General features: G+C 39.1%; 1 protein-coding gene across 3 annotated transcripts; it reads left to right on the forward strand.

Moving 5' to 3' along the window:
- Positions 1–10,747: 10,747 nt before the first annotated feature.
- Positions 10,748–27,256, forward strand: LOC122642372. 3 transcript variants are annotated; one of them, XM_043835821.1, is made up of 5 exons: positions 10,748–11,099; positions 26,209–26,605; positions 26,700–26,840; positions 26,968–27,053; positions 27,155–27,256. In XM_043835821.1, exons 2-5 carry the CDS (start codon positions 26,228–26,230, stop codon positions 27,240–27,242), a joined length of 693 nt encoding a protein of 230 aa, XP_043691756.1. In that variant the 5' UTR covers positions 10,748–11,099; positions 26,209–26,227; the 3' UTR covers positions 27,243–27,256. The 3 variants fall into 3 exon arrangements, with proteins under 3 accessions (XP_043691756.1, XP_043691754.1, XP_043691755.1); XM_043835819.1 differs by having other exon boundaries at positions 26,255–26,605; XM_043835820.1 differs by having other exon boundaries at positions 26,255–26,605; positions 26,968–27,023; positions 27,139–27,214.

The raw sequence follows: 27,256 nt of genomic DNA on the forward strand, positions 1-27,256 counted from the left end.
CCCATATACCATTCATTCTGGAGGCACCAAGATGTATCAAGACTTGAAGGAAACTTTTTGGTGGAACAACATGAAAAGAGGATTGCGGAGTATGTGCAGAGGTGTTTGACTTGTCAGCTTGTGAAGATTGGGCACCAACGATCCTCAGGACTTTTACTGACTCTAAAAATGCCTGAGTGGAAGTGGGAGCATGTTACGATGGATTTTGTCACATCGTTACCAAAGACCCCACAGAATCATGATGCGATTTGGGTGATTGTTGATAGACTAACTAAATCAGTCCATTTCTTACCTATTCGGATCAACTACTCATTGGACAGACTAGCAAAATTGTATATTGATGAGATTGTGCGACTGTATGGTGTGCCTGTATCCATCATTTCTAACAGAGATCCAAGGTTTACTTCACATTTTTGGAAGAGTTTGCAAAGAGCTATGGGTACACATCTAAATTTCAACATTGCTTTTCATCCCTAGATAGATGGGCAATTGGAGAGGAAAGCACAAATTTTGGAGGATATGCCTCGAGCATGTGTTATTGATTTCAAAGGAAATTGGGGTGAACACTTATAATTAGCTGAGTTCGCCTATAATAACAATTATCAATCCACAATTGGGATGGCACCGTATGAAGCCTTGTACGAAAGCAAATGTAGATCGCCGATTTGTTGGAGTGATTTTGGTGAAAGACAATTGTTGGGACCTGAATTGGTACAATAGACTTCAGAGAAAGTAGAAGTGATTCAGAAGAGATTAAAGACTGCCTGCAGCCCGATAGAAAAGCTATGGAGATCTGAGAAGGAAGCCTTTAGAATTTGAGCAAGGGGATAAGGTGTTTCTGAAAGTTGCACCAATGAAGGGAGTTATGAGGTTTGACAAGAAGGGGAAATTAAGCCCTAGATATGTGGGACCGTTTGAGGTACTAGAAAGGATTGGGACAGTAGCTTACAGAGTTGCTTTACCACCAGAATTGGCCAAAATCCACAATGTATTTCATGTGTCCTTGTTGAAGAGGTATATAGCTGACCCATCTCATATCTTGCGTTATGAACCTTTATAATTGAAGGAAGACCTTTCTTACAAGGAAGAACCTGTGCAAATCCTGGATAGAAAAGAAAAGGTGTTGCAGAACCGATCTGTGCCACTGGTTGAAGTTTAATGGAAGAATCATTCAACCCAGGAAGCGTCATGGGAACTAGAAGCCGATTTGCAGGATCGATATCCTCAATTATTTGAATCTTGAGGTAGGAATTTTGAGGACAAAATTTTTTTAAGGGGGGGAGGATGTAATACCCCATTTTTCTAAGCATTTATGTTATTTTAATTTAAGTTTGTAGCTAGGTATGTTATGATTTTATATATTTATTTGGGCCTAAAATTATAGATTCAATTAATAGCGTAGTGGTCATTAGTTTATTCCTATGGGCCTTAAAACTAAGGTTCAAATCACCTAATAAGCAATAAGGAGACTTTGTTTTTCATTTTATTGCAAGGCTAGGTCCTTTGAGGGTTTAATGGGAAAGTTACAAAGGGAAAAGAAGAATTTAAGTGGGGTGTGCAAACCATTGATAAGAGGGGCTGAGGCAAAGGACATTAAGTTATGGGAGATAGGATAAAATAGGAAAGAAGGAGATAATGGAGGGGCATAAGGGAGATTTCAATGGAGATAAAATCAAAGAAAGAGAGTGAGTCGTTCTAGGGGAGAGAGAAAAAGAAAAAGAAAAGAGAGGGAAGGGAAATCGTGGAAGGAGGAGTGAGTCCTTTTGGGGTTTGGATTTTTAAAGAAGAAAGGGGTGCAAACCATGGGCTGTTAGAATGTTCTTGAAAGGGTTTCTACCTTTGGGGAAAAGAGAAAACTTGGGGGTTTGAGTGTTCAAATTCCAGGGTTTTGTGAGAAGATTTCCAAGGTTGAGTTAAAGATTCGAGCTTGGAGTAGGATGGAGTGAAGGGCCCAATCTAGGATCAAGGCTTGGTATTCTTCAACAAGGTAGGTTTCTTATTCTTGAATTCTGATTTTTAGTCTCTTGAGAGAAAATTTTATAAATGGGGATGGAAGAATTGGGCTTTGATGCTTGAGGATACATTATGAATTTTATATGGGTTAAGGCATACATTATTCATGTTATATTGATGTTTTTCTAATTTAAATCATGGTAGAGAAGCTTGAAAAATTCAGATACAAGAGATGATGAGAGTGAAAGTAACTGATTTTCTTATTTCTGAAATTTCTAGGTTGAACAGAACAGTAGCCCAAGATTGTTCATGTTGTTTACCATTGTTAGGGATTGATTCATGGTCTTAAATAATTATTAGGAGTATATCTATGTGTCAACCTGATCCCCCTAAAATTTCATTAAGAAATAATTTCATTTGATATGTTTATAAATTCGTGCACACAGACAGGTCACTGTTAGGGTAGTTTTCTGTACTCGAGAATAAGAGATGTGTCAGAGGGACTTATACTTTGAATTTTGATATGATATTTAGATTGAATGAACTTTAGTGTGTTATAAATTCTTGAAAAAGATTGAAGTCATTTGAATTCGGGAGAAAGGATTTATGATTTTTGCAAGTTGATGACTCCAATTATGTTTTAGTCAGAATGGTGTTTTTAAAATGTTTGGAACTCTATGTTAGGAGAGGTTTCAAGATGTATGGTCTTATTATGAAATAAATACATGGATGTTAGCTTTCAGTAGCCACTGATTTTGTTCAATATTAGGCAAAGTAAATGTTGTTTTTTGTATTTTCATATCACTGTAGGTAAAACAATGACATAACAAAATTTTATAATTGATGCTTTCCACTAGAAACTATCTTAGATTGAAGAAATTTCGAGTTTGTTTGAGAATCCAAGTTAAGAACCCTAAGTTTTTGAGGTTTTCTTTGAAGAACAAGGACCCTTGGAAGGTCAACTTTAATTGGACGATCGGAATGCAAAAGTGTTAATAAGGAAGCATTATTAATCGATGGTTATCACTGTAAATGATTATATAAATGTCACATCCTGCCTTGGGCAGCCCAGGAGTAGCATGAATCGATGTGAATCTTGCATCCAACCTAGCTAGGAAGCTCAGTGCAGCACAATTACCAAGCTAATAAACTAGAGGATTTAAGCAGCGGAAAGGAAACTATATATTTAAATATTTACAAGATGTCCATTGAGGACCATGTGGTAACTTGTATATGTACGGTTAGTTATGTACCCCAAAACCCATTACAGTCATCCAAGAGAGTGTATTTACATATATAAAGATCTATATATATACACAAAAGGGATTTAACAAAAGTACGGTCTAATCCATCAGGCTAGCCTAGGAGTAAGCACACTGGTCACAGATGCAAGAACCATCATGTTCCTCGGGCTCTTGTTCTGCAAAATCCTCACTGTCGTCATCCATGAGCTCACACACGTCTGTTACCTGCACAGTCATCTAAAAAGGGGTTTTCCACGAGTGTGACCTCCATTAAGCCCAATGAGGGGGACACAAAACATACAATGATGCATGCGACATGTTATTAAATACATATGACTGTGCTGAACTTAGTGACTCAAGTTGTCACACCCTGCTTTGGGCAGCCCAGGCGTAGCATGAATTGATGCGAATCTCACACCCAACCTAGCCAGGAAGCTTAGTGCAGCATAATTACCAAGAAAATAAAACAGAGAATTTAAGCAGCGGAAAGGAAACTATATGTTTAAATATTACAAGATATCCATTGAGGACCATGTGGTAACTTATATATGTACGGTCAGTTATGTACCCCAAAACCCATATGTACAGTCATCCAAGAGAATGTATTTACATATATAAAGTTCTATATATATACACAAAAGGGATTTAACAAAAAGAATGACCTAATCCATCAGGCCAATCTAGGAGTAAGCATACTGGTCACAGACGCATGTTCCTCGAGCTCTTGTTTTGCAAAGTCCTCTCTGTCGTCATCCATGAGCTCACACACCGACAGTCCCTCACATGCACAGTCATCTAAAAAGGGGTTTTCCACAAGTGTGAGCTCCACTGAGCCCAATGAGGGGGACACAAAACATATAATGATGCATGCGACAGATGTTATTAAATACAATTTTCAAACTCATGATGAATCAACAATCCCATTTTATTAATCCACCTATCAAGCAGACTAAGTCATTGGTTTGAACTATAGTATTGACTCGAGGAGTACTTTGGGTCACTTCTTCGTCATCGTCACCGTACTCCCTCAGCCAATACCATGAGGAGCCCACCTCCACGCTTGGTACCCAATACCAAACTTTCGGGCAGACCCCGATAACCAAGTACACCTGACCCTGGGTTGATCCCTTTCTCCAAGCGTCAGGAACCTGATTACCCGGCACCTAAACCCCTACTAGTAAGGGTTGTAGTTCGGGGTTTTCATCCTAGCCAGTGTGCTAGATGATGACATGTTGTGTTCAAGAGTGCACCGTGTTCCATATACACGTCCACTCAAGAACATAGGGCCATAGAAGCAACCATTATGCATATCAAATTCAAATCAACATTTATAGTCCAGAAATTTATAACCATTCATCATCACTGGAATCAACTCATAGAAAACAGCATTCTATCATATGCAATGTAATATTATAGATACATGAAACAATATTAATAAGATGTAATCCTAAGCATACATCATTGGGACTAAAAATGGAATTTAAACTCATGTTAAGGAATTCGGATTTGATGGCATTGTTTATGCATATAAGAAAATCAAATAAGATTCATGAGAAACACCAAAACCCCACTCACCTTGGGTTACTTGATCAAAGCCTGACAACCCAGAGAGATCCACTCCACGGAAAGGGGTTTCAAGACAGATGCAAGGCCCTAGAAGCTGTCACAAAAGGTCAGGGGAAGTCCCAAAAGGCCTATGCACAAAATCAGCCCAAACTGGGCTAAATTACACTCCTCAGAGGGAGACGGATCTTCAACCTTGGTTGGGCTGGTCGACCTCGTTTGAAGGTCCGGGCCCTGAAATAGAGCCAAAATCGACTAGCTCCTTTGACTGGGTTTTTGGCCCCAACCATGGTGCAGCAAGTCCGGAGGCTTAGGGGGAGGGAAGAACACCCATTATGGGTCAAATTGCTTAGATTGCAATGATCAAGGGATCATATATGCATTTCACAATCCCAACAAGAATAGAAGGAATTTATGAGGAATTGGTGAGTTGAGTTGTAATAACTCATGAACAACAGCATACAAGTTAAAACGAAGTAATCTAAGAATAATTTAAACTGAATGATCAGATTCAAGCTTACATAATGGTGGATTAGCATGAGATTTGGAAGAGATTCAACATGCATGCCAAGATTTGAGCCAACAAGACCCAATCCCAACCAAGCTTCTCCTTCTTCAATTTCTTCCAAAACCCTTTTTAACATCAAGCCTGAGAATGAATTCTCAAAGCTTAGTGTTATATTTAAAGCCCTTGGCCTAAGGTTAGTTATTAAAATGAATTTTACAAAGTGATTCTAATCTAGTGGAAGCTGATTCCGTAATTTGAAATGTTTAATTCCATTAATTAATAAATATCACATGGGCATACGGCACGGGGTTCCAATGGAACTAGAATGTATGGGGCCCGCAAGGTAAGGCTGGGCATCGAGCCGGCACAGCCAATCATGGTGGTAGACCGATACACAGCCGGTCGATATGAGCATAAATTAATAAACTTATTTTAAATACAAGACATATATTGTTACCTATTATTCGACACCCGACACAAATAAACACTGCAAGTGATCCATCAAACACTCCTCGCAGGCAAAAACTATGTGTAACGAGCCATTGGGCTCCTCAGATTCCACAGGGCTTTGTTAGATGGTTCCTCGGTAGTCGGTGCAACGGGGTATGGGTTTGTCTCAATGACAGGCAATGCCCACAATGCGGAGACGGTCATGGCATTTAAATTCGCACCCATTGGACCTGACATTCCAAAAACTCAAATTAGGCCTGATTTTAGAGGTGGGCTTCACAATAAATATATATGCAATGTTGATAATGATATATAGTATAGAATTTCATGATTTTGCCATATTATGTTTTTATACACTTGATGGATGATTGTTATAGTAATTATAAATAGGAACGCAAATGATACATGACCTTACGAATAATGACTGTGAATGAATAAAGAAGGATGGAAAATGAATGAAAAACGAATAAAACCACTCCAATGGTTTGATTGGAGCCACTTCGGTGGTAGGATGGAAACCACTTCAGTGGTTTGACTGGAGCCACCCTTTGTGGTATGCCTAAAAGCCTTCAAACTTATGGAAGACATAAATGAAAAGACTGAAATGAAATGAAATGATGAAAGGAGAAATGATATAGTTAAATGAAATACTACCGAATGACAAAATGATTGACTGAATTATAGTAATTGATTGATTGACTAATTATGTCTCAAATGATATGAAACAATGTCATGCTTATGAATTAAAAATGAAATTGTATTGATTATTATACTGTGAGCATGATTTATAATGGAGAAAATTATTTGGACACCCCCTGTACTATAGCCATTGTGTTTACGATTACCTACATTTCAAACAATTACTTGACACCCCTGAAACCTGATAGTGTTAGTCTGATGTTAGTGTTTAAATGGAAATGTCCATTTTACCCTTATCACCTATTCGATAGAAAAGAATGAAATTAAAATGACCAAATTACTCTCCTTCTTCTTCTTCTTCCTGCAAACAACCCAGGAAAGCTTAGATTGGGGAAACCTCATAGTCTTATTAACAGCTCGCGATTTCCTCTCTGAAAGGAGTTTCAACTTTCAAGTTCACTGTGATTTCAAACTAGGAACCGAAAAACTCTGAAAAAATTTTACATATTCGAATTCATCTCCGAAAATTAAAACAAGCCCATAACGTTTCTGACGGAAAAACTACAAATGTAACGCCACCAATGACAGGCTAAAACCACCCTAATCCTCCAAAAAGAGTCAACAAAAACGTAGGAATCTCTGCCAAAGAAATAAATAACCGCATCCAAAGGTGTTCGATCCACTTCTGAGACGCTCTCAAATAGCTAAACTACTGCGAACTTTCGAATTTGAACTGAACTGCTTACAAGTTTTCCTCAAAACCACTAAACTGGACTTGAAAACCACCAATCTCAAGTCCAAAACCACCACAAATCCCCTAAAATATAAAAATATTGACACAAACCCACAAATTATCTTTTGAAATCTACCACAAAATTCCCATTCTCAACCCCACCTATAGCACAAGAAACCAAAACTTCCCTTACCCACCAAAGAGAAAACAATAGAATAAAAACCCATTATCCCTGCCCCAGTGTCCTACAATAAATTACTTCTGAAACTTCAGAAGATGCAAAACGTACCCATCTGCCATAAGCAACTTGGAAAACTCAAAATGAAGGTAGTAATGGGAAAAGGAGAAAATAAAGAGAGGGCGAAAGATTCGTTAGAGGAAGAGGAGTCTGAAGTGGAAGAGATCAACGATGAGATCGATTCGTCAGACAAAAACCGATTATCCCTCCTTTGGCACTCTTCTTCCTGGCCCAATTTGTTGTGTCGTTGGCACCACCTTTGTTGTTAATGTCGTGGCTTGCGGTGGAGGTTCCAGGTTAGGGTTACATATAGGAGATGATGTTTCAGCAAGGGTTTGTGGTAAAAGTTAGAGCTTTTTTACCTGGCCGCAGTATGCTCGCAAGATGCCCTAATGGTTTTTGAAACAGTAGCCATGGCTGCCAGTTTTTTTTTTGGTTGCAGGAAGAAGAAGAAGAAGGGGGTAAACTTATCACTTCAGTAACCTTTAAGGGTAGTTTAGGCATTACAAAAAATTTAACCGATGACATCATCACTAAACTAACGGACTTGACCTACTTCAAAGAAATGGTAAACTGCAGGGGGTATTCAAGTAATTGTGTCAAACGTTGGAGAGAATAAGTAATTAGGCCATAGTATAGGGGGTGTCCAAGTAATTTTCTCTTTATAATGTTACTCCTTACTAGGCGTTAGCTCATTCCTCGAATGGTTATCTTTTTTACAGATGAGACATCCATGAATAAGGCCAAAGGCATTGCTATTGTCGAGCAAGATGAAGACCGATGATCTGAAGATCATTTTTGGAGTCTATTAAATTGAAATAGATAGAACTTTTTGACTTAAAGGATATGAAATTTTTTTTTTTAAGGAGTGTCTTGAACTCGAATGATTGTAAACATTTTAAAGTTCTGTTCTTCTCTTTGGAGAATATGGATTGTAGACGTTAGAGCCATCAGTACCATGTTTTAAAGTTTAAAGATAGTTGTCTTTCGCTTATTGTTGTTTTACTTTTATGCACCTTGACTATATTGAATGCTTGATCAAATGTTTTCCTGTGCAGGTCCTGGTCGGACTCTGGTGTCATGGGCCCCACCTGGTCCTTGGATCGGGGTTGTTACAGTGGTGGAGGTGGTGGTGGTGGATGGGGTAATGATGGTTGTAGTGGTGGTGGTGATTTAGGGTATAATTGAAAATATCAAAATTGGTATCCTAAATATAATTTACAAGCTATGGGTGTCTAAAGTGCATTTTCTACAAACATTGGGTACCTTAATTGTCATTTTTATCTTATTTTGGTTGAGGTTAAAATTGTCTTTTCACTTTTTGGTTTGACTTAACAAAACACCGTTACTGTAAAGGAGGACGGATGAGTATTTTCAAATAAGAGGGGGTGACTTGAGATTCGTTTCATTTTTCAGGGGGTGTTTTGTAAATTACCCTTTTAATTAAAAAGGGGAGGGTTCTATGAACAAGTGGTAGCCTTCGTCTCCTCGCAAAGATTTTTCTATTTATTTCTTTCTTTTCTCAAAATAATTAGTAAAAAATCATGCGATCGAAATATTTAATAAAAAAATTACATGAGGAGCATAGGATATGCCACTTGCTCATAGAAATTCACAAAAAAAAAAAAAAGAGAGAGAGAGAGAGTTTTCATGCACCATGAGTGGGATCTGGCTCCTCTCCAGGGAGCTCAGTGCCCAGGGGGGCATCCAACGGCTGGGCTCCCTGGAGAGGAGCTCGATGCCCATGAGTGTAGGAAAAGGACAAGTTTTTAGGGTCATTAATGTCTACCTCTCATTAGTATGAAATCCATAATACCACCTTTATTGTTCCGGAATCCAGATAGCCTCTCAACACCATCTGAACCAAGGTTTTAACAGTTGGAATCGGTCCTTGCCAATTTCGATCTGGAGAAGGCTAGAATTGTCCCTCAGATAAAAAAAAAGAGGGAATCTAGGGTTTTTGGGCATGAATCGGTCATATCGGATTGGCTAGAATCGAATCGATTACGATCGATTTTGATTCAAATCGATCAATTCATCGTTCTGATTCTTGATTCCCGATTTTTTCAAATCATGATCTGAATTTCACTGTGGCTGAAGGAAAACTGTCCCCTCTAGAGAGAGAGAGAGAGAGAGAGAGAGAGAGAGAGAAAATGGGAATGTATGCTCGTCAGCGGCTCAGGGAACACATTATTAAAAGATAGAAAAATACACACACAGACTTCACCAATTGTTAATCAAGCCGATAGATTCCGACTGAAACAACAAAACAAAAGAAAAGAGGACTCATATTTGATGCCCAAAATATGAGAAAAGTAAGGTGAAAGCATGGAACAAAAGCTCGACCAAAACTTGTCGAAACCATCGAGTTAACTCGGTTTCCCAAGTTTCCGAGACGAGTTGAAAGGGGATTTTAAAAAATCCCTATATTCAACCGGGTTTCGATGGTTTCGACTGGTTTTGACCATATTTCGGTGGTTTCGACAAATATGCCCATCGAAACTAGGGGAAACTTGGCTTGAAACTAGGATAGATAGGTATTTATGCCAGAAACCAGGCCAGAAACCAAGACAGACACTTAGTTATGTCTAATATCATTTAAGTAAATTCATTTACTTAAGATATTCATGAATAAGCAAATACCCCCTATTTGAATCCAATAAAAATAGTTAAACAATAAAATTCCAAAAGGAAAAAAAGTCAATCCCCCAATTCAAGAACAAAAATTGGATTTTCGACAGGTGCAATTTTCAACTTTCTAATGCTGGAGTTTTTCTCAAATCTAAAAATTCCATAAATCTTAATATGGTAAAACATTACTAAAACCAAAAGTGCGGTAAAATATTCATTTGTTTTGATGTCCAAAAAAATATTTTCATTCAGAACGATTTTGACAACATTCACACACACCAAATTAAGTTTGACCGATACATAACTCCTTCAATATAAATTAGATTTAAGCAATCTTGGACTTATTGGAAAGCTATCAAAACAAAGCTTTCCAACAAACCCAAGATTGCTTAAATCTCATTTATATTGAAGGACTTATGTTCTGGTCAAACTTTATTTGATATCATGTCCAAGAACAATATACAGTATCAAACTTGGATCAAAATCACAAGTAATATTTTTAGTGTTCTCTATGTGAAACTAGTGCATGGATTGAGTTTAAAATGTCAAAAAAAGGCAGCACAACAAGAATCACGGTAAAAAAACAACTTTCGGGGCATGAAACCAATGTTCGAGTTAGCATGGAGAAAGTCCTAGGTTTCAAGATATGGTCGAAACCGAGACAGAATCCATTTTCTGGCTGATCGAAACCTAGTTCAAACCCGAGTTTTAGAACCTTTGTGAAAGTGTGAAACCCAAGCAGAGAAAGTAACAAAAGAGTAAACCGTAGGATCGCCGGAGCTCCACATCATTCTGAAGAGGAGGATGATGTACCATTTGGGCATGGGATCTGCAAAGACGATGACTCAGGCTTAGACAATCGTTCCGAAGACCACAAAGCTCCGCAAAGAAATTTTTGTTTACGAAATTCCCCCAGTTCAAGATTCGAATGCGGAAGAAGCCACCGCCAATGGTTGTAAGATGAAGATGAGAAGGCAATGTAGGATTTGGTGGCCAAAGCAGCTCTCATCTTCTAACCCAGATCCCGCCATCTTGTTCGGGTGGTTCGTCCATTCTTCCCACTCTTCTCTCAACATTGTTGTAGCCATTGCATCTTCCCCAGATGAGATTCCAGTCTCTTTCCCTCAATCGGGTCTTCAGGTACAAAACCCATATTCGAATTTATCTGCTTATGTTATTCTCTCCATTGTTTTGATGTGTGAATTGAGTTCAATTCCACGTTTCTCCAATGCCTTTTTGTTATGGCTTTAGTAAAGTATCAGCTTGACATCTTCATGAGTCCGAGATAGTTAACCTGGTTTAGCAAAGGGTAAAACTCAGGGACGTTAATTCAACTATGGGTGCTTCTGCTCTTCACATTGGAAAAGAATCTGAAGAAATTGGATACGTATGCCCACAGTTAATGGCAAAAATAATATATGTCAAGCCATAATAATTGCTGAAATGTAGTTAGTTCAAAATATTTAATGCCATTTTATTTTGTTGGTAAAATTTTTATGTTGAAAAAGGGTCATAATGTACGCAGCCTCACCCCTACTTAGATGTAGTAGATATCATAGTTGAAGACTAAAAGAAGGAACAGGATGTCCTCAATTGTGGTTAATTAATGTGATGAATATAATAAATTTTCTATATTTATTCGTGTCCAATGGCCCAATCCTGGTAGCTTTCAGATACTAGTTGTTAGAAGTATAATTGTTAGTTATTTCTTTATTGGTCTATAGTATTTCCAGGATAATATTCCGGGTCTTGTGATTGTTTTTGATGTCATCATTTCTCCTCTACATGCAATTGCTTCATTCATATTGTAAGAGTAGACATCTACATATATCTACAAGCGTAATCCCAAGTCTGTGACACATTCGTAACTTCACTATTCTATGTTTATCCTTTTTTACTTTGAGAACTCTTTTTGTGTTTTGTTTGACTTCTCAAAAAAATTTCTGTACCCAAAATCTTATCTTATTCTGATTGATTATTTGCCTACATATATCAACGCCTTGAACTGAAGAAGCTCATTAACACCAATCTGTATTGAAAGAAACAACTAATATTTGTAAGGAAGCTAGACAGCTTTCCTAGGACCCATGAAACTTAACCTATCTTATTCAAAACATACTCAAACTGATATTGCAATAATCCAATACATACAACCGCACTAAAATTGAGCATTTTGATAAATCTAATGCTAAGAATCTATCAGGACATACTTTGCATCAGCAACTGTGGTGAGTTCTGTGCTGGTCTAGTACCTCACACTGGATTCTGTGTGGTCGAGTATCTCTTTCTTGGTTCTAATCCATAACTCTTATTTGGAATGTGGAAGTACAGGTCACTGTGACATAAAAACCAGAGGCATCAAGGCTTAGGTCCAATGCCTTCATAAAAAGTTCAAATCAAAAGTATATAGTATTATCTCAATTACTTGTTGTGAGTCACTCAGCTGCTATTCCTATCTATTTATGGCCATAACTTCTGTCAAATATTGTTGATAGATGTCTTTGCTGAGTAGTTGTTTCTAATAACCAAGAAAAAAAATCCATAATGTTTTCAGTTTAGTTTAGTCCAAAGTTTTTCTCCAACTTAGATATTAGGGCTTTTGCAAGCCTACCTATAAGGAGTTAAGGACAACATTTTTGGGCCTAATGGTGGTTCTTCTACTTTCTACTCTAGACATTTAAGGAGGGGATAATGACAAAATCTAGAATAGAAGGCATAGTTCCTTGTTTATTTTCAACAACTTAATTTATTAGATCGAAAACAATAACTCAGTCTTATCCCAACTAAATGGGGTCAGCTACATGGAACCATGCAATGACAAAAAATTAATAAAAGAAGAAAGAAAAGAACATAACAGCAATAATGACACAACTCAGCATTATTCTAACTAAATGGGATCAGCTACATGGATCTTTGCCCTCCAAATAGCTCTATTCAAGGTCATATTTGAAACAAGACCTAAGCTGTAAATGTCTTTTCTCATCATTTCTTCCAGGGTCATTTTAGGCCTGCCCCTAGCTCTTTAAATACTTTCAATCTAAATCAATTCACTCCATTGAACTGTAGCATCCAAAGGCTTCCGTTGAACATGACCATGCCACCTCAGACAACTCTCTCAAAGCTTTTCTTAAATTGGGGCAACTCCCAAATCAGCTCTAATATGATAATTCCTTATTTTATCCTTCCTATTTTTGCCACACATCCATCTCAACATCCTCATCTCCAAAACACTTAGGGTGCTTCTTAACTGTCCATCATTCTGCACCATTCATCATAGCCAATCATATGACAGTCCGATAAAATTTTCTTTTTAGCTTTAACAGAATACGCTGATCACATAGCATTCCAGACACATCTCTCCACTTCATCCATCCTACTTTAATCATTTGGGCAATATCATCCTCTATATCACCTTCTTTATATACAATTGAGCCCAAATATTTGAAAAAGATCCCATGTTATGGGATCTCCTTCTCAGCAATATTCACCACCTCATTTACCGTTCTAGTGTGGCTAAAGTTACACACTATATACTCCGTCTTTGTTTTACTTATCTTAAGGCATTTTGATTCCAAGTTAGATCTCCATAACTCCAACTTGGCGTTAATCATTACCTTTGTCTCATCCACCATAACAATATCATTAGCAAAAAGCATACATGAAGGAACTTCATCTTGTATGTCTCTAGTTAAATCATCCATGATAAGCGCAATCAAATACGGTCTTATGGCTGACCTTTGTTGTAATCCAACTGTAATTGGGATAAGGTTGAGTTGTTGTTGTAATTTATTAGATAGAAAAAAGCCAAACCATTGACATAGGGATACAAACATATAAATGAAAAGATTCAAAATAGAGGCACTATTACATTATTGAATGGCCCTAGTACTTACCTACCTGCTTGGTTATTTTCTATGTTTAGTCATTTGCAAGAGTGTTGCAGGACCTTGGTTGCCTCTAAAAGAGATCTTCAAAGTGGTTGCAAGTTGTAGCCCCCCTTCTTATCAGATTAATTCAGTGCAAAGTTTCCATCGCTGGAGGAGTAATCCATTCTAATACATATTGATTGTTAATATAAGCTGATCAAAATGGTGAGCCACAAAGAACAAATGAACTCCAGTAGTTTTAACAATGAAGGTTTAGCTGGATTATCACTAAAAGTGCAGATCAATTTGATGTGTAGTTTGCACATGAACCTGGATTGTGAAACAAAGTTTCTATTCCATTGTTTATTTGATTGATTGAAGAAAATCTCTCAAGGTTAAGTAAAAGGATAGTAATAAATCCACATAATGGAATGGCTAAATGAGATTTTCTTATCTGACCCCAAGGAGTTTGTTGAAGGATTTGGGATTGACCTGATTCGGTTTGGTTCGATTCTCTCTAGTTTCCTGGTTGAAGTGTGTAATGTAACTAGGTACACTAGAGTATCTAGATTCATTATGCACATGTTAATTGTGCCGAGTAAATCTTCCATATTTGTAATAATCCTAGATTATAAAAAAAGTAGTGGCCTCTGTCATCTTGACAAGCCAAAATCTTCTCTCTCTCTCTCAACTTGGTATCAGAGCGCAATCCCCTTAGGGTTTTTTTTAGAGTCTGCCAACCCCACTACCACAGCCGCCGCTGCCGCTATCACCACCGATGCTTCAACCTTTTGGTTCAGCATGGTTGACTGAACATGTGTTAATGCATGTCTCACCATGCTAACCATGCTGACCACTAACCACCACTATGCTACCTATTACTGCCGCCCTACCATGTGCCGTCGTTGTTACCCACGTGGCCCTTTTTACCCTCCTTTAGGGCACCTTTTTTGCGCCGATCACATTGGCATCCCACTGTCGCTGCCTGTCGGCCCTCATCAGGCCACTACCAGTGGCCCTACCTACTTGTGCCATGCCTTCCAGCCCCTGTCGATGTGACTCCAGCCCTTGTCGGTGGCCCTGCCTGCTTGTACCAAGCCTTTAAGCCCCGCCAGTGGCCCTGCTTGCTTGCGCCAAGCCTTCCAGCCCCTGCCCGTGACTCCTTGGCCCCTGGCTGCTTCTACCAGCTCTATGTTTGGCTTTCCAGCTGCTTTTTTCTCTTTGATGTTTCTTTAAGGTGGTTCTGTCCTCTATATGATTCTTTAGCTCTCCCAATCTTGTGAGTAGCAGCTTCTTTCCAAACTCTAGTGCATTTGTTCGGTTTTTAATGGAGGGTTCTAACACATCCGTTGGTACTGGGAGCGGCAACCTGAGTCGTCCTATTGCTTCTCACCATTATCACTCTCTCCAACCTGGACCCACTAAGTTCAATGGTTCAAATTACCTTGCATGGTCTTTTGCCTGCCTCCTTACTATTTGTGGTAATCATCTTTTGGGATATATTACTAGTGACACACCTATGCCCACTGAAACTCTAGCTATGGATAACTGGTTAGCTAATGATGCACTGATCATGTCATTCTTGTTGAACTCCATGAAGCTCTCCATTAGTTCCAGTTTTGTCCTCCTTAATTCAGCCAAGGAGTTATGGGATGTTGTGGAACACACTTATGGTCAAGCCAACAACAATGTCCAAATTTATGAAATTTGTCGTTAGGCTAAAAAACTAGACAAAAGGACCTTTCTGTATTTGCCTATTACTCTGCCCTTACGACATTTTGGCAACAATTGGATTTCTATCATCCTGTTACCATGGCAAGCACCATTGATGTAGCCACTTTTGTAAAGGAACGTGAAATGGAAAGAGTGTATGCTTTCCTCACTGGACTTAATCCTGAGTATGATCAGATACGCATTTAGGTTTTAAACTGGAACACATTCCCCACATTACATGAAGCCTATAATATGATTCAGCATGAGGATCATCGCCGTTCTGTCATGATGCGTCATACTATCCCTCCTCAGTTTGCTCTTGTTACTAGACCATAGATCTCTTTACCTATGGACGGTGCTGGTTCAGTCAGCAAGGTTGGTGCTTCTTGTAATCCAGTAAAATGTGTCAATTGTGGCTGCTCATGTCACAGTAGGGAGACTTTCTAGAATTATATGGCCGTCCTAAGGGGACGGGAAGGGAGGCAAATCTGGTTCTACTCGTCCTTAGGCTTACTTAACTGAGACTACAGAGGTCATTGCTGGTACTCCAACTATGTCTGAAGAACAACTTGTGACTCAGCTCCAACGTATGGTGACTTAGCTTGGTTCTGCCTCTTCTACCATGGCTTCCTCTACCTCACCTGCTTCTCATTTAGCCCAGTCAAGTATTTTTCTTGCGTCCTCTCATACTGATTCTTCGTGGCTAATTGGTGCTAGAGCCTCGGATCATATGACCAACTCCTTAGACTTGTTTGCCTCTTATAACCCTTGTTTGGGCAAGGATAAGGTCCGAGTTGCTGATGGTTCTCTTTCTGCTGTTTCTGGTAAAAGGTCTATCTCTTGTTCTCTCACTATTTCTTTATCTTCTGTCTTGCATGTTCCCAATCTCTGTGTCAACTTGCTCCATTCATCGTCTTACCACTGATCTTGATTGTTATGTTCACTTCTTTTTTTCTCACTGTGTTGTTCAGGACCTAGCAACGGGGCAACGATTGGATATGGTAGAATACGGGATGATCTTTATTACTTGGATCCAGGTCTTACTGCTGCTCCCTCTCCAGTTTTAGCTCATATTACTTGAGTAGATAGTGCTCTCCGACAACTCCATCATTGGCATCGTCGTCTTGGTCATCCTCTCTTTTATATTTTGCATTGTTTGTTTCCTTCTCTAGTGAAACAATGTAATTTGAACCATTTTAATTGTGATATCTGTGAACTTGCTAAGCACAACCGGTCCTCATATTTTTCTAATAATAATAAAATTTGATTTCTTTTTCTGTCATTCACTCTGACTTGTTTAGTCCTTCTCGTACAGTTGCTCGGGGTGGCTTTTGATGGTTTATAACTTTTATTGACAATTGTACCTGACTAACCTGGGTATATCTTCTTTGGTCCAAATCTAAAGCTTTCTCCTGTTTCCAGTCCTTTCATAGAATGATCCAAACCCAGTTCAATGCCCAGGTTAAGGTTCTCTACAACGACAATGGAACAAAATACATTAACGGTTCATTTCTTTAATATCTTGATACACATGGAATCTTTTCTCAGACCTCATGTGTCCGCAGCCTTGAGCAAAATGGTATCCTAGAACGAAAGAACTGCCATCTTCTGGAGGTCACTTGGTCTGTGATGTTTACCACCCAGGTTTCTAAGTACTATTGGGGTGATGTTGTGCTAACTATTGCTTTTCTTATCAATCGAGTTTCTTTCGATGCCCTCGATTTCAAGACACCAGTCAGCCAGCTTCTTGATCTTACTATTGCTTCTCATCTTCATCCTCGTATATTTGGTTATGGCTGCTTTGCTCACAACTCATACCCCTCTCGGTCGAAACTTGACTACAGGCATTCAAATGTATCTTTCTTGGATATTTTGCTTCCCAGAAAGGTTATAAGTGTTATCAGCCCCCCTCTCGAAACCTGTTTATTATGATGGATGTGACTTTTCATGAGGATGAACCTTATTACTAGTCTTCTCTTTAGGGGGAGACTCTAGAAGAAGAGAATCCTTCATCTCCTTTTGTCATTGATACTGTTCGTCTTCAAGGGGAGCATGTGGATGAAATTGATGCCGCCACTAAATAAAAGGATCTCATCACCTATTATTGGCAAAAGAAAAAGACTATCCCAAACATACCATGTTCATCTATGCCCCCTGAGCGGGTTCTACTGATCTAAGCAATAGGTAATGAATCTCCTCCGGATTCCTAATGATCGCCCTATTGCTCTTAGAAATGGAGTATGGGCTTGCACCAAACACCCTATTTCTAACTTTATCTCTTATGAGCCCTTGTTCCTCTCCTACCGTGCCTTTGTTTCTTCTCTGTCTTCTGTGTCTTTTCCATAGGGTTAGAAGGAAGCTATTATAGACCCAAAATGGAAGAATACCATGGTTGAGGAAATGCAGGCCTTGAAGAAAAATTATACTTGGGAGCTTTTACCTTGTTCTAACAGAAAGAAGACAGCTAGATGCAAGTGGGTATTCACAATAAAGTAGAATGCAGATGGAACCATTGTTCGCTATAAGACCAGACTGGTTGCCAAGGGATTCACTCAAGCATATGGCATCGATTATCAAAAAACATTTTCCCCATTGGCAAAAATGAACTCTGTTCGAGCCTTGTTGTAAACATGGGATGGGATCTTCAGTAGTTGGTTGTGAAGAATGTTTTCCTTAATGGTGATCTTGAAGAAGAAGTCTACATGGACATTCCTCTTGGCTTTGAAACATCTGCTAAAGCTGGCAAAGTGTGTAGTGTCCGGAAATCACTCTATGAGTTGAAACAGTCCCCTCATGCCTGGTTTGTCAGATTTTAGAAGGCTATGCAAAAGTTTGGCTTTAAACAAAGTAATGTTGATCATACCCTGTTTATCAAACACAAAATTGGCAAGGTCATGACACTTATTGTTTATGTGAATGATATAGTGATCACTGGAGATGATGAGGAAGAAATCTCTCTTCTCAAGACTCGAATGGGAACCGAGTTCGAAACTAAAGACCTAGGACATCTCAAGTACTTCTTGGGAATTGAAATAGCCAAATCCAGTAAAGGGATCTTCATCTCCCAAAGAAAGTGCATTCTAGATCTTCTTGAAGAAATTGGGATGCTTGGTCATAAACCTGTTGATTCTCCCATTGAAGTTAACCACCAACTCAGAAGCACCGGTGTTGATTCTGTGGATAAAGATCGATATCAACATCTTATTAGAAGACGTATATATTTGTCTCACACTAGGTCAGATATTGCCTATGCTGTGGGAGTTGTTAGTCGTTTCCTACATGATTCCGAAGCAAAGATAACCACGGGGGCCGATTCGTTCTATTCAGATATTCATGACCAAGAGGTACTGGATTCTCTTTCGGATAGGCCCTGAAAGGAGAAGGAAGGCTGGAATGCCAACAGACGTCTATTATTGAATTCAGCCGACCCGCCTATATAGAGTTCTTCGGTACTTAAAGTCAGCTCCTGGAAAGGGTATTCTATTCTCAAACAATGAAAGTCTAAAGTTAGAATCCTTTACTAATGCTGATTAGGCTGGATCCATTGATGACCGCCACTCCACCTTTGGCTACCGCACATTCCTTAGAGGAAACCTAGTCACCTAGAGAAGTAAAAAACAGTCCATAGTTTCCAAATCTAGTGTCGAGGCTGAATGCAAGGCTATGGCTCAAGGAGTATGTGAACTTATTTGGCTGAAAATGCTTCTCATTGATCTAAAAATTGCTCCTGAGGGATGTATAAGGCTCTACTGCGACAACAAAGCTGCAATCAATATAGCCCATAACCCGGTTCAACATGACAGGACCAAACATGTTGAAATTGATCGACATTTTATCGAGGAGAAAATCGAATATAGTCTGATATGCCTCCTTTTGTTACTACAGAGAACCAATTGGAAGATGTCTTTACTAAGGGCTTGTCCGTGAAGACCTTCCATCCTATTGTTTCCAAGTTGGGCATGCGTGACATCCATGCATCAACTTGAGGGGGAGTGTTGAAGGATTTGGGATTGACCCGGTTCGGTTCGGTTCTCTTTAGTTCCATTGTGGAAGTGTGTAATGTAACTAGGTACACCAAAGTGTCTAGATTCATTATGCACATGTTGCATATGTTAATTGTGCTGAGTAAATCTTCCATATTTGTAATAATCCTAGATTTTAAATAAAGTGGTGGCCTCTATCATCTTGACAAGCCAAAAATCTTCTCTCTCTTTCACTCAACTGAGTTGGTACAAGGGTATGCTGGTTTTGATGGGTTGAGCTTAAAGTCTATTTTTTAATGCCCTAGGTAGGCAGAGAATTCTCTTTGTCATTGTAACAGGTAGAATGTGTAAATTCAGGTTCATTCCCCTGTTTATTATACAAAAAGGCCTTTTCCCTATACTATCTGTTAAAGTCACCGTAGATGACCCATATGTACCTTGGGGTACATATGTGTCATGTACACTTTACACATTTTATTTCTCTAACCTTCTATTTCTCTTAGGTTTCTATTTTAGCTAAGTTTCTATTTCTGTGTAATTTGGTTTAGGAAGGTTTCTCTTCCATGTGATGTAATCTTTCTCTTTAAATAATACAATTGAGAGAGGGAGAGACAACCAAGGAAGTCTGCGACTTCTCTTTGCAGTCTCTCCCATCGTCTCCTTCTCTTCTTCTTCTTCTTCTCCTTCTTTATCTCTGGTTTATTAATTGCTTTATTGTTATATAGTATCAGAGCAGTAAATAAACCAGAGATTAGTCCTCCTTTCATGTGGTTTTGAGAGTCTCTTTAGAGACAGGAATCAATATTGTCTGCAGCACTCCCTGTGCTGCCTACCTGCTGCTAATGTCCTAGTTCTTCATAGTACACATAAACTAGGGATTCTTCTTGTCTACCATTGCTGCTTATGAAGATTTCAAGCTACTAAAGTTAGAATTATGAAGATTATGTCTATAGTTACTAAATCTGGGAATTTTCTTCCAGAATATTGAAGTTCAAGCTATTTTTTTTCCTCCCAACTGATGAGGTTTATCTTCCTGGAGCTGTTTCCTACTACCTAGAGGTCCCTTCGATCCAAATCTGGGGCCCAACTTGTGGCTTTATTTCCTAGAAATTGGTTTCTCCTTTCTTCTCGGGGATGCTCTGTTTTTATGTCAATTTCCAGACCTATTTTTTGGTTTATATCTCTTGGTTCTCCTACACAATCAGGCTCATAATTTGGGGTTTATCTTCCCTACTACAGTACCTCCTTCGGTTCTTATTTCAGGTCATTCTGACCTCCAATTCTATATTCCAAAGATTACACCCCTACCAGCAGAAGCTAATACATGTGTTTGATATATTTTGTTGTCTCTCCTGCTGTCTCTACTGCCTACTACTGGTTTTGACAGATTCTGCTGTTCAAAAAACCACTGTTAACTACCTACTACAGCTCTTTTAATGGTTCTGGTCCTCTATGGCTGAGTCTAAGCTTCCTACTGATGTGTTACATATTCAGATTACTACTATCAAGTTGAATGGTATCTCTAACTACCTTCTGTCCAAACTTACATTCATGCCAAGGGTAAGATCAAGTACCTTACTGATGACCCTCCTATCATTGATACGAAAGATTCTACTACTGCTATTGCTCATGATGATTGGATGCGTGAGAATTCTACTATTAAAATCTAGTTATGGAACAGTATTGAACCTGCCATTGCTGCTAATGTGATGTTTCACACACTTGCTAAAGGTGTTTGGGAAGATCTTCGTGAAAGCTACTCCTAAGAGAAATATTTCTTGCACCTATGAACTTTATGAGAAACTGTTCCACTTATCCCAGGATGATAAATCTCTAAATGACTACTTCAGTACATATAAAGGATACCTTGAAGAGCTCCAGGTATATCAGCCTCTCACTACTAATCTGGAGCACTTGAAGCAACAACGGGCTGAGTTTCATGTTGCCAAGTTTTTGGCTGGTCTTCACCCTGATTATCAAGCTGTCAAAAGTCAGCTTCTTACTGGAGAAAAGGTGCCCTCTCTCAACGAGGTCTTCTCTCGCTTGCATCGTTTAGTTACTACAGCTTCCATGGTCACTTCTTCTACTTTTGCTAAGGACAGTTCTGCATTCACTGCTGCCCACGGTCGAGGTTCTAGTAGAGGCCGTGGTCAGTACCGTGGTCGTGGTCGTGATCCTACTAGTCGTGGTACAGGGGTGGACAACTTTTTGACAAATCCTCTCGCCAGTGCACTTATTGTGGGAAGCCTAATCATACTGTTGACACTTGTTGGGCAAAACATGGTCGACCAGAGTGGGCTAACGAGTTAGTCAATACTGCTACCACCGACATTCCTGCTGATCACATCATTACGAGCGACTCCACCCATGCATCTACATCAGGAGTTTCCTCCACTGGGTCTGTTTCACGTGATGACTATAACAAAATTCTCAAGTGTCTCCAACAGCTTGAATCTACATCTTCTTCCACTTCTACAGCTGCCTTAGCCCACACAAGTAAATCCACTTTTATTTCTTCAACTTCCACCCCATGGATTATTGACTCTAGTGCTTCCTGCCATATGACTGGTAAGTCTGACCTATTTTCTTCCATTTCTAAATTTAATACTTCCTCCCCCGTTGTTCTTGCTAATGGATCTTCTACTAAAGTTACAGGTCTTGGGGTGGTCTCTCCCACCTCCTCCATGAACCTTTCTCCTGTTCTTTTTGTTCCTAAAATGCCTTTAAGTCTTTTATCTGTTAGTCAACTTACCAATTTCCTTAACTGTTCCATTACTTTCTTTCCTTCTTATTGTGTTTTTCAGGACCTTCAGACCAAGAGGAAGATTGGTGGAGGGCTTGAATAGTCTGGACTATACTATCTGGATGGCATTGGTCCTTCTACTGCTGCTGTTGTTGCTGCTTCTGCTAGTGTATCTCCTCTTCAGTGGCATTTTTGTCTTGGACATCCCTCCTTATCCAAGATTCAGTTGATGGTTCCAAGTTGTCGTTCTCTATCCCATATTGAGTGTGAAGCATGTGAATTCGGGAAGCATCATCGCTCTTCGTTTCCTGCTCGTAGTGTTCCCCATAGCTCGTCATTATTTTTGTTGGTCCATTCTTAAATTTGGGGTCCTTGTCGTGTCAGAAATAGGTTAGGATTTTCTTATTTTGTTAGTTTTGTTGATGACCATTCTCGGTTAACATTGGTCTATTTGTTAAAAGATCGGTCACAAGTTCTTTTAGTGTTTCACAATTTTTATAATGAAATAAAAACCCAGTTTGATGCTTCTATTAAAGGTTTTCGTTCTGATAATGCCCTTCAGTTTACTCAACACGACATCTCTGACTTTTGTTTATCCAAAGGCATGATTCATCAAACGAGTTCGTATACTCCCCAACAAAATGGGGTTGCCGAAAGGAAAAATAGACATCTGTTAGAAGTTGCCAAGTCCATTATGCTTCACATGCACGTTCCAAATTTTTTTGGTGTGATGCAGTCCTTACTGCATGTTTTGGACAATCAGGTCCCTTTTTCTGTTTTACATCCAAACACACCCTTGTTTAGTCTTCCGCCTCGTATTTTTGGTTGTGTTTGCTTTGTTCATAATTTACATCCTGGTATTGACAAACTATCTCCTCGTGCCACTAAATGTATTTTTCTTGGTTATTCTCGGACTCAAAAGGGGTATAGGTGTTATGACCCTATTTCTAATCAGCAGTTTGTAAGTGCTGATGTTACCTTTTTAAAAAGTACTACATAGTATTCTTCCTCTACATTGCCTCTAACTTTTCCTACAGATCCTACCCCTACCCCACGTCTTCCAGTTCCTACTCCTATTACATCTGCCCCTCCACTGCAAGGGTACCAGTGCAGGCACCACTAGCAACTTCCAACTACTGTGCTTTCCTCTAGTGTTGTTCCTCTTCAGCCCACTACCGATCTGGCTCCTTGTTCTGCAGATCCTCCTAACTTGCCAATCGCCCAACGGAAAGGTATACGTTCTTATACTTAAAAATCTGTCCCTGCTTATCCTTTTGCTCGTTTTGTTTCCGTTTCTCATCTCCCTTCCCACTACCTTTCCTTTACCTCTTCCTTATCCGCTGATGTTGTTCCTAAGTCCCATCTTGAGGACTTATCTCATTCTGGGTGGAAGGTAGCTATGGATACGGAGATGGATGCTTTGTTATCACGTGCAACATGAACTCTGGTAGATTTACCTCTTGGTAAGGATGTTGTGCTTTGTCGTTGGGTTTACACCGCTAAATATAACCTAGATGGTTCGATTGAGCGCCTAAAGGCTCGGTTGGTTGTTAAGGGCTATACTCAAACATATGGTGTGGACTATTTTGAGACTTTTTCACCTGTTGCCCAGTTGAATTGTGTTCGTGTTCTCATTTCTTTGGCGGTCAATCTTGACTGGCCACTCTACCAGTTGGATGTTAAGAATGCCTTTTTATATGGTGATCTTCAGGAAGAGGTTTATATGGAGCAACATACCCCTCCTCTGGGGTATGTTGCTCAGGGGGAGCTTTCGAGTAAGGTTTGCAAACTTCATAAGGCTATGTATGGGCTGAAATAGTCCCCACGTGCTTGGTTCGATAAGTTCAGCTCTGTTGTTACTTGTTGTGGTTTCTCACAATGCTATTCAAACCACTCTGTATTTGTTTTCCGACAAGACTCCAAAGTTGTGGTTCTTGTTGTTTATGTGGATGACATCATTATATCCGGTAATGATGCTACTAGTATTAGTGAGGTGAAACCCTATCTTCATCAGCATTTTCAAATGAAGGATTTGGGCTTTCTTCGGTATTTTCTTGGTATTGAGGTTCTTCGAAATAAGCAAGGAATCAACCTATCTATGAGGAAGTATGTTCTTAATATCTTGTCTAATACGGGTCTACTAGCAGCCAAACCAGTTGATACTCCTATAGATCCGCATAACAAATTTGGCTCTACTGATAGTGAAGACTTTGAGGACCAACATCGGTATAGGCGATTAGTGGGAAAGGTTATCTATCTCACTGTCACTAGGCCAGATATTTCTTTTGTTGTTTGCGTGGTTAGCCAATTTATGCACTCTCCCAAGAAAATTCATTTTGAGGCAGTGTGTCGTATCCTACGGTATTTGAAGGGAGCTCCAGGCAAGGGGCTCATCTATCGTCCTCATCAGAATGTTGGCATTATAGGCTTTTATGATGTTGACTGGGCAGGTGCAGATGGTGACAGACGTTCCACTACAGGATATTGTACCTTTGTGGGAGGAAATCTAATAACTTAGTGTAGTAAGAAACAAACTACAGTTGCTAGATCCAGTGCAGAAGCAGAGTATCGGGCCATGGCACAAACTGCAGCTGAACTAATGTGGCTGAAATCTTTTCTTCATGAGTTAGGATTTCCAATCATTCAACCCATGCAGATGTTCTGTGATAATCAAGCGGCTATCTACATTGCAAGTAATCTCGTCTTCCATGAGCAAACTAAGCATATTGAAGTTGACTGTCACTTTGTCAAAGATGCTATTCTGAAGAAGTTGATTGTCACTCCCTTTGTTCCTTCCATTGGTTAGCTTGGCGATGTCTTTACTAAGCCTTTGTTTGGCCCTACTCAATGGCTTTTTCAAGCTGGGCATGGGTGATTTGTATGCTCCAGTTTGAGGGGGAGTGTTAAAGTCACCATGTTGGGGGTACATGACCCATATGTACTGTGTCATGTACACTTTACCCCTTCTATTTCTCTAAACTTTCTATTTCCTAAACTTTCTATTTCTCTTAGGTTTCTATTTTAGCTAAGTTTCTATTTCCATGTAATTTGGTTTAGGAAGGTTTCTCTTCCACGTGATGTAACCTTTCTCTTTAAATAATACAATTGAGAGGGGGAGAGACAACCAAGGAAGGGGAGAGACAACCAAGGAAGTCTGCGACTTCTCTTTGCAGTCTCTCCCATTGTCTCCTTCTTCTTCTTCTTCTCCTTCTTTATCTTTGGTTCATTAATTGCTTTATTGTTACACTATCAATAAGTTCTTTGACTGTCAGCGAAAGAAAAATTCCCCTGCAACAGCCTGATATGGTCTGTAGTGTTAACGGTTTCTCTGTTCTCATCAATTTGCACAAAATCCAGAAGATGAGATCCGAATATCTGCCTTCTTAATGATTAATACCAAGCACAGTGTATATTTCCCTTCTGAAGAACTACTGTCTGAGCTTGTTAGAGTGTTTACAATCCACTGCCTCCCCCCCCCCCCCTCCAAAATATATATATATATATATATATATATATATATAAGCATGGAACCATAGATAACCAACTAAATATCCACCAAGCCATTGCTCCCCCTCTCATGCCACCCTAAGCATCCTTCATTTTATGGGGATTCTTCTCATTATTCTATGGTGTCATGACTGTCATCCTGCTTTGAACTATTTCATGGAATAAGGGAGGCATGGTCAGAGAGCTGTCAGAGTCTTACTATTCTGGAATCTCTTTATAATGAGTTCCATAATAATTTCAAATCTGATTTCGTCACTTTGTTAACCTATCTCTCATCGCCTTCAAAAATTTGTTTATTTCCTTCTTTTGTGAACTTAAACTTCTCAATATGAGTACTGGTATCTTGGTCTGTGTGCTCCTACTATTGGAATGGGATTTTAATTTTTAAGAATTACTTGCAATTGCTAACTTTTTGCACGTTTGCTTTTCTGAAATAGGGGATTCTCCATCGGATAAATGCAAAAAATGCCTCTGTTTCTACAGGACAAATCAACATTTACTATTTTAGGGCACTCTACTGCCAATTGTTGCTTAAATGGGCCGCTGCGAAGTGTTCAAATAGATGCAGAGGATAACACAAAGCCCACCGATTACGGAAAAGTATATACAATGGAGAATCAAGATTTATGCGGAGAAAAGTTTGGAAACTGGCACTGTGAATGCCACAAGTTTGATGGAATCTTAGAAAACTGTAGGCAGAATTCTGTTAGGCATGGTAATTGGATTCAGTTATCTTTCGACTCTCATGGATTGTATTGTAAAAATATCCGCTGGATTCCTAAGTTGCATCACATACACTGGACTGGGGAAATAGTGTCTAACGCTGATCTTCACGTATGTAAGTCAGAGTTGCCCTTCTTCTCCTTTTATATTTTCTTTGTTTATTCTGTTTAAACTAAACTATTCTCTTTTGTTTTAATTGATCCAGGTAATAATTTATGACCCACCCACATTTGGCACACATCATTTCTCTCTGACTTCTGGTGGTTCACTGGAGGAAGTGAAATTGCCCCTTGAGAGACCTGAATGGATCAGCAAACTAAATCAAAAGCAGCCACTCCCTGACTTGGTAAGACTATATTATATAGACACACAACTCTGTTCGTAAAGTCCATTTCATCTATTGTTTCTGATTCTTTTGATCTTTCTTCAACTATTTGCTTATTTATATAGTTTAAAAAATCTCTCAAGTACAGGACACAGTTGTCTCAGCAATTAATAGTGCATATGCTGCAAAAATATTATTTGAGAGATGCATGGGACACAAAATTTCACCCTACTGGCTCGTACTTTATTACATTCTTTGTTCTGTTTTCTTATTTTTATCTATTCTTGCTTCTGACCTTTATGTATTAATTAATACTCTTTCCTTTGTTTGTTCAGGCTGGTTTCTATTGTGTGTCACATTGGAGCGAGCCATGTTTGTAGCTTCTTTCTGCACTGTATTTTATATAGTTCTTCAGTTCTGTGATGGCCTTCTGAGTT

This window comes from Telopea speciosissima, chromosome 10 (genome assembly GCF_018873765.1).
Source record: "Telopea speciosissima isolate NSW1024214 ecotype Mountain lineage chromosome 10, Tspe_v1, whole genome shotgun sequence".
Taxonomy (NCBI): Eukaryota; Viridiplantae; Streptophyta; class Magnoliopsida; order Proteales; family Proteaceae; genus Telopea; species Telopea speciosissima.

What these genes read in the sequence shown, in the direction of transcription:
- LOC122642372 (XM_043835819.1), top strand. Translation starts at nt 10,920, where the DNA reads ATGAAGATGAGAAGGCAATGTAGGATTTGGTGGCCAAAGCAGCTCTCA. An exon ending in TCCCTCAATCGGGTCTTCAG is followed by an intron (nt 11,100 to 26,254) that starts GTACAAAACCCA and finishes CTGTTTCTACAG; the next exon opens with GACAAATCAACATTTACTAT. An exon ending in TGTCTAACGCTGATCTTCAC is followed by an intron (nt 26,606 to 26,699) that starts GTATGTAAGTCA and finishes TAATTGATCCAG; the next exon opens with GTAATAATTTATGACCCACC.